This window comes from Symphodus melops (assembly GCF_947650265.1).
Source record: "Symphodus melops genome assembly, chromosome: 8".
Taxonomy (NCBI): Eukaryota; Metazoa; Chordata; class Actinopteri; order Labriformes; family Labridae; genus Symphodus; species Symphodus melops.
In genome coordinates this window covers 17,902,095-17,914,310 of record NC_136698.1, presented here as the reverse complement: position 1 = coordinate 17,914,310, position 12,216 = coordinate 17,902,095, and the positions used below count along the sequence as shown (strand labels likewise).

At 39.4% G+C, this 12,216-nt stretch overlaps 1 protein-coding gene across 1 annotated transcript in view; it reads right to left on the bottom strand.

Annotated features, from left to right (window-relative positions):
• Positions 1-12,216, bottom strand: part of cacna1ea (calcium channel, voltage-dependent, R type, alpha 1E subunit a) — a 90,136-nt gene that overhangs the window by 51,466 nt on the left and 26,454 nt on the right. Inside the window, exon 3 of the mRNA XM_079350473.1 lies at positions 4,541-4,806. Within this exon, the coding sequence (XP_079206599.1) occupies positions 4,541-4,806 (266 nt within the window). The remainder of the gene's footprint in view (positions 1-4,540; positions 4,807-12,216) is intronic.

The following is a 12,216-nucleotide window of genomic DNA, read 5'->3' as shown; positions in this document are numbered from 1 at the left end:
TAACAGCTCTCCACAGGAGAGCTTTATGATGCTTTCTAGGGATTAATAGATTTGCTCCAATCCCAACAATTAATGGTTTGAAAAGGTTTTGTCCAAACTGAAAATAGCGACATATATATATAAAAAAAAGTAAACCTGAATTATATATAAAATCTCGTTGATCTAGAAGCCTAAGATTCTGTTATTCTTCTCCAGGATAAAACAGACTTTGTTAAAGTGACTCCCATTTTCTTTTGAACCAGAAATATTGTGGTTTATTGCTGGTTACGTTTAAGTAGACAAGATGTTTAATACAGACCTACATGCACTGGGTATGTATTAATAAAAAATAAATTAGAAATGTCATAAATAACCTTCCAATGGATATATGGAGGCATATGGATGCAACGTCATAATACTACGGGTCTACGGGTCAGGTAGCAAGAGAGGGACTCGAAGTTGGACATCATTTATAAATTGCGCTTCATAGAAAATAGAAAAGCCAGAAAATATTTTTTTTTAATTGGAAATAAACAACAGTTGGACCATAACTACACTGGGGACACAAAGGTCATATTCATCCTAATTGTCCTTTTCTTTTTATGCACTGATGAAGTTTAGTAACAGAAGGAAAATAATCTTTTTCTTAAGCATGATTTGAGCCAAGACACAGGAAAGAAAATAAAACCTGAAACACAACCTTAAATTACCATCTGTGAATTTAAATCCTGCAGGGCCTATAGGTGAGATCTCTGTGTCTTAAACATGCAGCGGGATATTCTGCTGTGTTAAGTGTTCACCTACCTGACTGCTTAATTATAAGGATAAAAACTAAATCCAACGACCCCACGGTTTTCCATTTTTCTTCCGATGAAACTATTAAATCCAACAATCAATTATTTAAAAGTGTTCCTTCTCAATGGGAAACTTCCCTCTGCATGACATCCCAGTGGGGATCAGACAGAAGGAGCAGCTGCTAGTCCTCACATTGCCTGCCACTGTAAACTCAGGCTGTGGGCTTAATTAGCCCTGACTCTTCCCTGCCATGCTCCCATCAGTAGTTCAGGTGCACACAAAATAAACCACCCCATACGCATGTGAGTTTGCACACAGGCGTAAAAGAGAGATAATGCACTCTCTACAATAACAAAACAGTGTGATGATGCCAGAAGCCCCAAAAGCGCTAAAGCTCCAGTGTGAGACACACTACCACAGGAACCTCTGTCTGATCCCTGGACTGATCATCAACTGTAAAGTGAGCAGTTAGGGAGAAGAGCTCCTCTTGGAAAGAGCGGCAAGTTTTACACTAAACGTGAAACTGACCTTCAGCACATGTAACCTTCAGCACATGTCCTGCAGAGATTGTGTGTGTGCATGTGTGTTTGTATCTCTGCACTGTGGGGGAGAGAGGAAGAGACTCCTGTTAATATGATCACTAATGAGTGCTGTTCCGGGCTATGGAGTTATGTGAATATCATAGAAAGTCTGTAGTTGTTCAAAGCATATGTTATGGCATTAACATTTGGCATTTGAGATGGAAAATAATATTTTTCTCAGAATTTCCCCTTTTATTTCCATCTCTAAACCCAGCACAAGCATCAGAGTCCTCCCCCGTCCCTTCTGTTACTCTCCTAAATGTACATTTCTTTAGTCTTTGTCCAGACTCTCTCTCTGACAGCATTCTGTGGATGCACAAGCATACATGCATCTCCAGCTGACTCTTTTTTACGAAGACAAATGTTAATGAACATCATTATTTCTTATGACTTGCTGCTTTTCCTCCATAATATTTAATCCGCAAACTATTTCAGTACTAAATGCATATAAATGTTAATCTAATGTGTCCCTACACCAAAGTCTGATCACTGCATTGTTCACTGTCATTTTTATTGTATGTTGTTAAGTGTTGTCTGACTGTGTTGTAATATCTGTCATTCTGATCTTTCATCTCACTATATTAACCGGCTCTGAATTCCCTTTGTATGCCTGGTCAGCACCAAACAGTCGCCAGATGAAATCTATAACCTGCTGGCAAACACACAGAGTAGTTTGCTGTTCTGGAACAGAATAATCTCCTCAGGATCAGGAACAGTGCAGCACAGAAGAACAACAGAGGTTTTATATTGGAAATACATTCACTCGATGGTAAATAGTAAATGGACTTGTATAGCCCTTTCTAGTCTTCTGACTACACATTTACACACTGATGGCAGTGGTTGCTATGTAGAGAGACCATCAGAAGTAACTCTCCCGATTCATACAATGAAACAGCTGGACCGATCCAGGGTTATGTGTCTTGCACTGGTGGTGCAGTGGGTATAGGGCACATGTCCCTTGTATTGAGGCTATGATCCTCCAAGAGGGCTACCTGGGTACAAATCCAACCTGTGGCTCCTTTACTTTACATCAATCCCCACTTTCTCTCTCCCTGATTTTTATCTATGAATTACAATGTTTTACATAGCTGTTTGTTGTGTAAATATAGGCATCCGTTTGCTTACAAGTTAGTTGTCACGTTACGTTCACAACTTGTTCATGCTGCATCTAAGTGACCAAAAAGAAATGGCTGTTTCAGGCTGAAGCATAAATAGCATGCATGATACTTTTACTTTATATTTGTGGTACTGCTATTTCAAATGTTTTGTAAACTACACTTTTAAATACTGCTTTCAGAAAAAAATGCCACAAGAATTTATTCTGAGAACATTTTGAAATAAAGAAATGCAATCAAGTGTGTATTATTTAATAAACCTGTTATATTTTGTGCATTTTACTGTAGTGTTTTGAATGTGGATGCATCTTCACATCTACTAAATAATGCCTCTCATCACAACCACAGTTCATGCTGTCCAGACCCAAACATCACTCAGCTCAGTAACACTCCCTCCAAAACCATATCAACAAACAATATAATATAGTATAAGTCTGTGACTAATGACTTCTCGTAATAGCACATGGCACAGTGATCAGACATCATTACATATAATTCCTGTTAATGTCTGTTAATCAGATACAGTAGAGCTCATTAGATGTAATAAGACACTCCCTCCACAACAGCACATTAACCTGGAGGTTATACAGTCTGCCTGTGTTCCTTCTGGTCACTAGTGTTTGGATGTAATGCCAACTGTACTCTTGAAACAGAGTATATGTCCCATTGGATGTACTATTAATGGTACCATAGGAGCATACATATCTGTAATACACACACACACACACACACACACACACACACACACACACACACACACACACACACACACACACACACACACACACACACACACACACACACACACACACTTTTTTCCTCAGCTGTTGATTGAAATTCATCCCTTTTCTAATTTGGGCTCCAAAGGACATGTACACACCCAGAGTAAACAACAATAGAGCTGCACTCATTCTATTAGCTGGGTATTTAAAATCAGCAGTAGGCCAGTCACTCAGCCAGGAAGCTGCTGAGCAGGACAATAGCAGTGGAGGGGCCTCACCTGGCCCAGACACCTGGAGAGCCATACAGCAGCAGCACGCAAACACACACATACGGACATTTGTGAGTGATTGTGCTCCGCAGGAACAGAATACAAAAAAAGACCCTCCCTTTTCAGGAATATAAGAAAGAGGTTGGATATTGCTGCCTAATAGCCATTATTGAAGAGACAATTACAGAAAACAAACAGGTTATGTAACTCAAATGTTGATTATCTCACTCTATTATTTAATTGCCAACAGTTAATGACATAGTTTATTAGGTCTTTATAAGTAAAATGATAAATAAAAAATGCCTCTACACACGATTTCTATATGCAAAAATGACATGTCTTCAAATGTCTTTTTTGTCTCCTGATGTTCATTTCAATGATACAACACGATGAAAAGCAGCAACATAGTCAATTAATCTCTCGATCATTGCAGCTCCAATTGTGTGTGAGATATTTGCTGTATAAATACTCATCAGGAGGAACAGTCAGCTGGGAGCAACATTATGACCTCATAGATTTTCTGATAGACATTTACAGAAAAACACAGTTTTGTTTTGTTTTTTTCCTGCCCACTATCTATAAACAACTGCTGCAAATAAGTTGGTCTCCTTAGAATTAAGGTTAACTACATTGATCATAAATGACTTCAACTTTTAGATGAAAAAGAATGTACACTTGAAAAGTCTTGGATTTAATCGTGTTTGATTATTTGATTGTATTAAATTATTCAAACATTCAAGTGTGCATGTTTGTGTACGCGTGAGAGCTTGTGTTCATGCACTCAATATGACATGCATTGTGCTCTCCATGGTGCTGAAATTCCACGTAGACTCTCCATTGCTCAGAGATACTTAGGACACAAACTGGTAATTGGTTGTGTAAGGACTTGCGCATTTTGTAATTGTGGTTGAATAAGTTGGCGAGAAAATATAAACAGTGTATTCAGGAGCCCACTAAATGTACTATTTTTGTGGCCGTCGTAATTAGTTTACCCACCTTCTACACTTCGCACATCAGGCTTAGTGTGTTAGTTAGTACCCCTTACACTTCGCTTGCACCATGAAGCACAAAAGGATATGGCCACTCAGTGATTTTCTTGGCGTACTTCCTGACCACATTGTCCTCGCCAAAGATGAAGAGGGACCTGTTGACGGTGAAACAGTTCTCCCTGACCGGTATGGGATTGTACAGGGCCATGGTGCGAGCTCGCTGCGCTTTGGTCTGCTTGAAGGCTGGGGAGATCCCACCTGTGGAAACGGCCGCCCCATCGCGGGTCCGGTTGCGCTCGGACCCTCCATCACCAGAGCTCAACAAGCCCGGGACGTCGTCTCCAAACCGAGCCATTCTGTCAAAGGGAAGGAAGGGGGACAGGGGAGAGAAAGGAGGTTACAGTCTCCTATGCAGGGCGCGGTGCTGCGCGCGTTTCGAAGCTGGGGGTTTATTCCCGATCAGTTAACGTCCATCACCAGTTTTACTTGCAAAAACACCCCAAGTCATAGTTCATAGACCCAAAAATCGTTACGAAATATGAACGTTTTTTCTTCATTCGGTCCACCGTGAAGCCAAATCAAACAAGCACGTCCAAATCCCAATTAAAATGCACTCTGCGTAAAAATGTACACAGATCATAAAAAAGTTGTTTGATTTCTCCTCATTTAAAAAGCCACCGTCTTAAACAATGCTCGGAAAACTGATTCATGGTGCAGCGTTGTATCCATCCAAACACCAAAAGCTCCAAGAGAGGCTGCAACAGGTCACGTCTTCAGCCTCATCCTCAGTCCCCTGAGCGAAAAGCAGCGATGCAGGTTGTTCCATGCATTTTAAATAACTAGCGACAGTCCACAATGTAAATTTAGAACACATCACTTCTGTCTGTGTCCTTTCTCCTCTACACTGCTGACCACAATAGAGCCCCTTCCTACTGTATGCGTAATAGGAGGCAGCCCGGAAAAAAAGGGAAAAAAACTTGGGACTTTTTCCACCACATTTCCCCTGAAACAGCGCGCACAAAACAAGCTGTCAACTACTTGTCACGGGAGAGCAAACCATCAGTCCTCTTGTGTGCAGTGGGATAGTGGGGGAAGTATCATTTACCCAGCACTCTGAGAGAAGCAGTGTCTTCTATTGCGACAGGATCGACACACCTCTCCTCACCTCTTCCAAAGCCCACATATGCTGTCTATTAAGTGTAAATCTAGTGAGGCACGTCAACGTCAAGAGGAAAAAGACATTATATAGCAATGCATTTATTTCACAAAAGTCACTGTTTAAATCATTTATTCCAATGCCATATTGACGAAAATACATCATGGACTATGTGTTGTAAACCAATTAAAAGCTTTGCCGACGTCATGCTTAAGAATCCTATAATATAGCCTACATGTGGAGGATCAACTACCGTTGAAGAAGGGGCCACATTGTGATTTTGGTTTTTGACTTGTGTTGTTCACTTTGCGTGGTCACGTCTCAGTCAGGGCAAGCCAACTGAATGCTAGTCACGCGTCAGATCTTGAGAGGAGAACCATAAACACCTGTTGTGAGAAAGCCGGCGCCAGCAAAGACACTCTGGAGGACAACTACGTGCATCTCTGACTAATTACAAGGTTTAGAGCCAGTGGCAAGACATGATAGTGAGGGGAGTCGTGCTGTTCTGACACGTCTGGAAATGATCAAATGTACTAGGCTATCATTTTTATTCGTATTTCTTTTACAAACAAGGCTTAGATTTCACACATCTGTCACGACTCTGGCTGTGATCCTGTTTGTCTTCCCTTAGGTCTCCCTCCCCTTTGTCTTTGTGTGTCTTTGGGGGGCGTGGCGGCTTCAATAAAGCACCTTGTGACGTCTCACACCTGCAGCGTATCGTCTCATCAGCCTCAGTACAAGACCTTCATTTCAACTCTACTCATAGCCAGATTATTCAGTCTAGTGATAGCTAAGATCGGCTGCTCTGAAAGTGTTAGTCTAATAGTGTTTTTTTTCCTGTGAGTTCTACCTTTTCTCTCCTCTTGTCCAGATTTCCACCTGTGCCATCTCCTCCATGCAGTCTGCTTCACCTGCAAATCATTTCACTAACCCTCTGTCTGCCTACTGAACCAGATTATCTCCATCGGTCTCCTCCACCAAGTCTCTACCTGCCCAATAAAACCTTAAGCCCTTCAATTTTGCTGCCTTGACTGCTTTTGGGTATACATTCAAACCATAACAAAATCCCTCCAAAAGAGCAAAACCAGCCATGTGTTAAGACTGATACAGCTTATTCTTTAGTCCCTTATTCAGCACATTTATTTCATAATAGAGGTGTGTAGGGCAGGAAGAAGCAAACTCCTGTACACTATCTCACTTGCAAAAAAAGGATCATTTGTTAACTCTTCAGGTGTGTGTGTGTCTATGTACACAAAATCACCCCTTGTGCCACAATTTGGCAACCCAAGGTCTGGAGACATTCCTGCTGTCCTCCATTAAGATCAACCATCACTAAGAGCTTAAGGCAATGCTAAAAGCTCAGTGAAAGTGAAGTTCAGTACAGCAATGCTTCGAATACATTCTTTAACAAGTAAAAAAAAAAGAGAGATCTTCATGAATTCAGTATATTTGGTCACAAACCATAGTATTGGAAAAAGACTTTCACTTGGGTTGGTTTTTATCCAAAGTAGTATTAGGTTAATGTACAGTATGCTCTTAATTTCATAAACTACTCCATAGCTTTTGATTTGAGCAATAATAATTTGTGGGCCACCATAATGATCATACTGTTATTGTACTGTTCATCATGCTGTCATAGACATTGTGTTTTATTCTGTATGTTTGTGTATGTATGTTCTTTGATGGCACTTGTCTGTTTAGAGAGTATGCGGTAATGTGAAAAAGACTTTCCCCATGGAGACAATGAAGTCAGTTCATTCATTTGGCAAGAAAAGTTAACAAGCTATCTTGAAGCAATGTGTATGATGATGATATTAGTGAGATAATAAGCTGTTGATGTTGGAGAGAAGCGTCACAAGAGAGTTACCCATAAGAATGACACTGATGGTGGCATAACAAAGGTAGTGATCAATGGTGTGTGGCCTCTCACACATTTGTGCTCCAACACACAGCGATAAACACTATTAAAAATAGAACTCAGATAGATTTTTTAAAAAAGTATGTGAAGTAACACGTAAATCCAATCACGTTGAAATCTCTGTTGCTTGCCTATATGTGATGGAAATGTTATTTATTTATCTTCCTCTGTGCAGCAATAAGTGAGTGCTACAAAATTGTCAAATGCATGAAGAGAAAGTGTTGGAGCCATGGCTGAGGGGTTAAGTTGAATCATGGTAATTGGGAGTTGGTAAAGTAAAAATAGAAACTTACAGGAAATGCATGTCTATTTATTGGAGTTTACTTTGATGATTTTTTTCTTTCGTCATTAAATGAAAATGCACTAAATCAAACTAACTTAAACATACTGAATTTATTTGAATTTATTTATTTGACTAATTGCTTTGAAGGGTTTCTAGTATTGTAACACTGGTATGTTTCAAGAGACTCGCACTTACAGACACCTTGACACAGCTTAAACGAAAGCTAAAGAGGCCCAGGTGAGTGTGCATGGTTCACTAATTAACATTGAAAATATCCCCGAGTGATCTTCACTTAAAGGGATACTTCACCCATTTACATGAAGCTTTGTATCATTAGAAACATGGTAGTAGTGTTGAATGGTCATGAATCCAGCCCTCATTTTGCCCTGAGACAAGAAAAATGTGTTTTTCTTTGCTTGAAAGTTTTCTTCATGTGATGCAAAAAGCGTCATATTGCAGTCCCTTTAAAGAACCAAGGCTGAATCCTCAAAAATTGTCCTTTATTGTATCCAGACTCTCACACCTGTGACAGGCAGTGTACGGATCTAATTGCAGCAGGACAGGAAACTAACATACATGGTCACATACACACACACACCGGAAAAAAGACAAACAGGAACTGGAAGAGGCTGAAGCAATAGTTGTGGTCGGGGACAGAAGTCTGAGGTAATTACCGGTGTTTTGACAGAGAAAGTGAGTCCAAAGCAAGCAGGGTCAGTACCAGGAGATCAGTCCAAGAGCAACCGCTGGATGTGATGACGATCTGGCAATGAAAAAGTTTGGAGCAGCAGTTTATGTAGTGGCCTAATAACTGATCAGCTGCAGCTGAGAGAGCAGGTGAGCAGAGGAGGGTGTGGCTGACAGGTAGAGCGAGAGGAAGGCAGTCTGAATGGAAAAGTACTGAGAACAGGGCAACGACAGCCCCACTGAGTTACAGTTCTTGAAGAGGCTTCGTTTCTATAATCATAGATTATCTGTTGATGTTGGTGTTATATTTTAAAAGAATTTCTATCTTGTTATTTCAGACAGTATTTCCTTCTAAAACGTTGACTATTTTCTTCTTATTGTCCTCATCTATTGTTGAATTTTTGTTTTGCACTGTCGCTTGCTTATTTGTTCATCAAGGTTACTTGCCTGTTCATACGTGTTCGTTGATTTCTCACTTTCTGACAAGCCATGAAGACAGTAGTTAACATTTTCATATAAACGTACACACTCCAAAAACCACAGAAGGTCACAGAATATTATCAGAGGACTTAGCTTGACATGCTTCACATGTTGTCAATGTTGGAGAATCTTAGCCTGGCACTAAGGGAGATGTAGCTTGCAGAAATCTAGGTAATGAACACAGGTTTACCAAGGTTACCTGCTGTCATGGTGTCAGTTTGACAGTCCTCGCTCGAGTAATGGGACTTAATGTCTTTGTACTGAGGTGGAAACAAAGATTACACTTTTAAAATAGAACCTGTGAACTGAGATACCTTGTAGGTTGTATCTACAACCTGTCCATTATTTTTAGTTCAGTTTATTTAGGAAAGGGACAGTGCAAAAATAATAAAATACATGATTATACATGGGTAGAAATGCCTGAATGAGCCAAAACGCTACTTTTCATCTGTAGTTCCCAGGCCTCGATGGCCTCACTTAAAAGTCCTTTAACTAAATTAGCAACATACACCGAGGATCGAAAGTATCGAGAGAAGGTAAAGACTCCTTTTAAATGTGGTCTACGTGTGTTTACTTGAGACGTTTGGTTGACGTGAGAAATTTCATCCATATCACAAAACTTCTATTCACATGGGTTATGAGATGACTCATCCAACTCATTCTGTGAGAATCACACATCTTCAATGCTTTTCAATCTTAGAGTGTAACTCATTTAACCGATTTAAATGAACATCTTACAAAACATTTATGGAAAATTAATTGGTTTGCATTAATGTTTACTTTTCCCTGGTTTTGTTGTTGGAATTTACAACCAATTCCAACGTTAGGATTTGTAGCTGAGGAGTAAGAAGATGACAAATTAACATGACACTGTGCAGCTCAATGCTATACAGTCAGCTAAAAATATCAGATTCTGAAACCTCAAGACAACTTCAGTTTCCTGACATGTGCTTAGTCAGCAAAGACAAGAGGACCTCACAAAATAAGTAAAAGTGCAGGAAAACAGAGAATAAAACAACATCAAGTCTTGGAAAAAGGAAATGGGTCTGTTACAAAATCTAAAAGACTGCAAAATGATTTAAAAACTGTTACATCTTAATAAATACTATAAGCTCACATTTCTTTGAAAACTCATGCCACCTGGAGTCTTTACAGCTTATTAATGATGGCTGGTTGTTTCTCATTTTTGTTCCCTTTGAAGCAGTTTAAATTAAAAAATGGGAAAGATTAATCATTGACTAAATGACAAGTAATGTAATTGGTAGAGTGTAAGTGCTGACAGCTAGTTTGGTGGTGATTAACACCTTCAGCATAAGACAAAATATTTACACAGGGAGCAATATGAAATGCACAGACACACGGATAAACAGGCAGAGAGATAGAGAGACGTCATGCAAGGAATCTGTGAGTATGACCGAGCAAGACATGTCAACACATTCTCATAAACATGCAGAACACACGAGCAGCCAGGGGGAGGGACTTAAAGTGTGCCATTACAAAAGCATATTATACACACACAGACAGTACACACACACAGATTTGTGAGTGCCCCACTCCATCCATTTTATTCCATTACAGCTCTGTTGTCACCAGAGGTGCTGATTGTCAACAGGCAAGGCTTGGGCCCCCAGGCCTGTAGGGGGCCCTTAACTGCTGACAACCACAGCATTCCCTCAAAATGTTGCAAATAAGTGTTGCATGCAATATTGCTGTAAAAACCCAAATTTTTCCATGATCGTGAAATGAAGAGGAATTATCTGACTATGAGTGAAAAAAGAAAAGAGGAAAATAATAGTGAACACTGGTTTGGAGGGGTCCACAATGAATCACCACTGACCACAGACCCTAGTCACTAAGTGTATTATTATTTTCTTTTTCAAACTTTGAAGAGACAACATTAGCTTGAAACTTTGTTGGAATTGTGTTGGGCTGAAGTAGAATAATAGTTTTCTACCTATCATTGTCAGGCTTTTTATTGGAAAGGAATCCCTGACACAGATATGGTGTCCAGCCTTCTCCTATAATCTCAAATAATAGCACATTGTGACTGAAATATTTAGTTATAAATGTCATGACTTAGTTTTGATTTCCTGTCTTGTCTTTAGTTCTCATGTTTTCCTTTGTGTTTCCCTGTATGTAAGTGTTTTCTGATTTATATTTAGTCCTAGTCTTTAGTGTGTTTCCCTGTATCCTTGTGTCCTTCTATGTTGTCTGAAAGTTTGTTTCCTGTGTTACTTGTGTTTTAAGGTTCTTAGTTTGGTGTTTAATGTTTCATAGTCTAGTCTTAAGTGTTTCCTGTTTTATTTTGTAATATCTGGTTTAGCTTGTGTTTTCGATGTCAGGTTTTACTTTGTAGTTTTTCTCAGTGTTCTGGTCTTGTGTTCTTTGCTTCTTGTGTGTTTCCCGCCTGTCTTGATTAACCTGGCTGTCCTCACCTGTGTCTGATGACCCCATGTCTATTTAGTCTCTGTGTTCCTTCCCACCTTCTGTTGGTTCATTGTAGATTGTTTGCAGTCTGTTGGTTTGGTTTGTACTTTGTCATGAGTGTCAGTCTTTGCCTGTTGTTTGTTCCCTCCGCTCCCTGAATTTACTTTGGTTTTTGGAATTCTGGATTTATTATATAAGTAAGTTTTGGTTTTTACTTTTGTTTAAATAAATCTTAGTTTTTTTCCGCACTTGGGTCCTCCTCCCTGTTTTCTGCCCGTGAACTGTGACAATAAATGTTTGCATTAATGTTTATATTCTGCGGCTGCCTGTACAGCATAACAATAATACGGTACATTTCTTTATCACAAACACATTCAAGAGCACTAACAAGCACTAATAAGGCAAAACTTGAAAAAATACCAGACTTCAACACACAATCAGAAGGTGCAGGACACAAACACATCTCCTTTGAGTGAAGTGTTTTTTATACAAGCTTGCAGTCCTTAAATAGCAAGATGCCCAACTTTCAAAATGACTGTATTTGACTTCTCTCTGATATTCACATTATTCATAACTAACTTGGACATAGATGTTCTCTATTTACAAAACATGGGAACAGAAAAGTGTGATGAACATAAGTGGGGAAAATGTTTAAAGTAGAGAGTTGAAAAAAAAGTGTACAACAAAAGCACCTTAATTTCCCCAAACTTGCATCAAAAAAGACACTTTGTTGTTTCAGAAATGACATGCATGTTCAGTGTTTGAAAATACATTGTATATGTGGCAGAGTATTTATACACAGAGAGAGGCAGCAG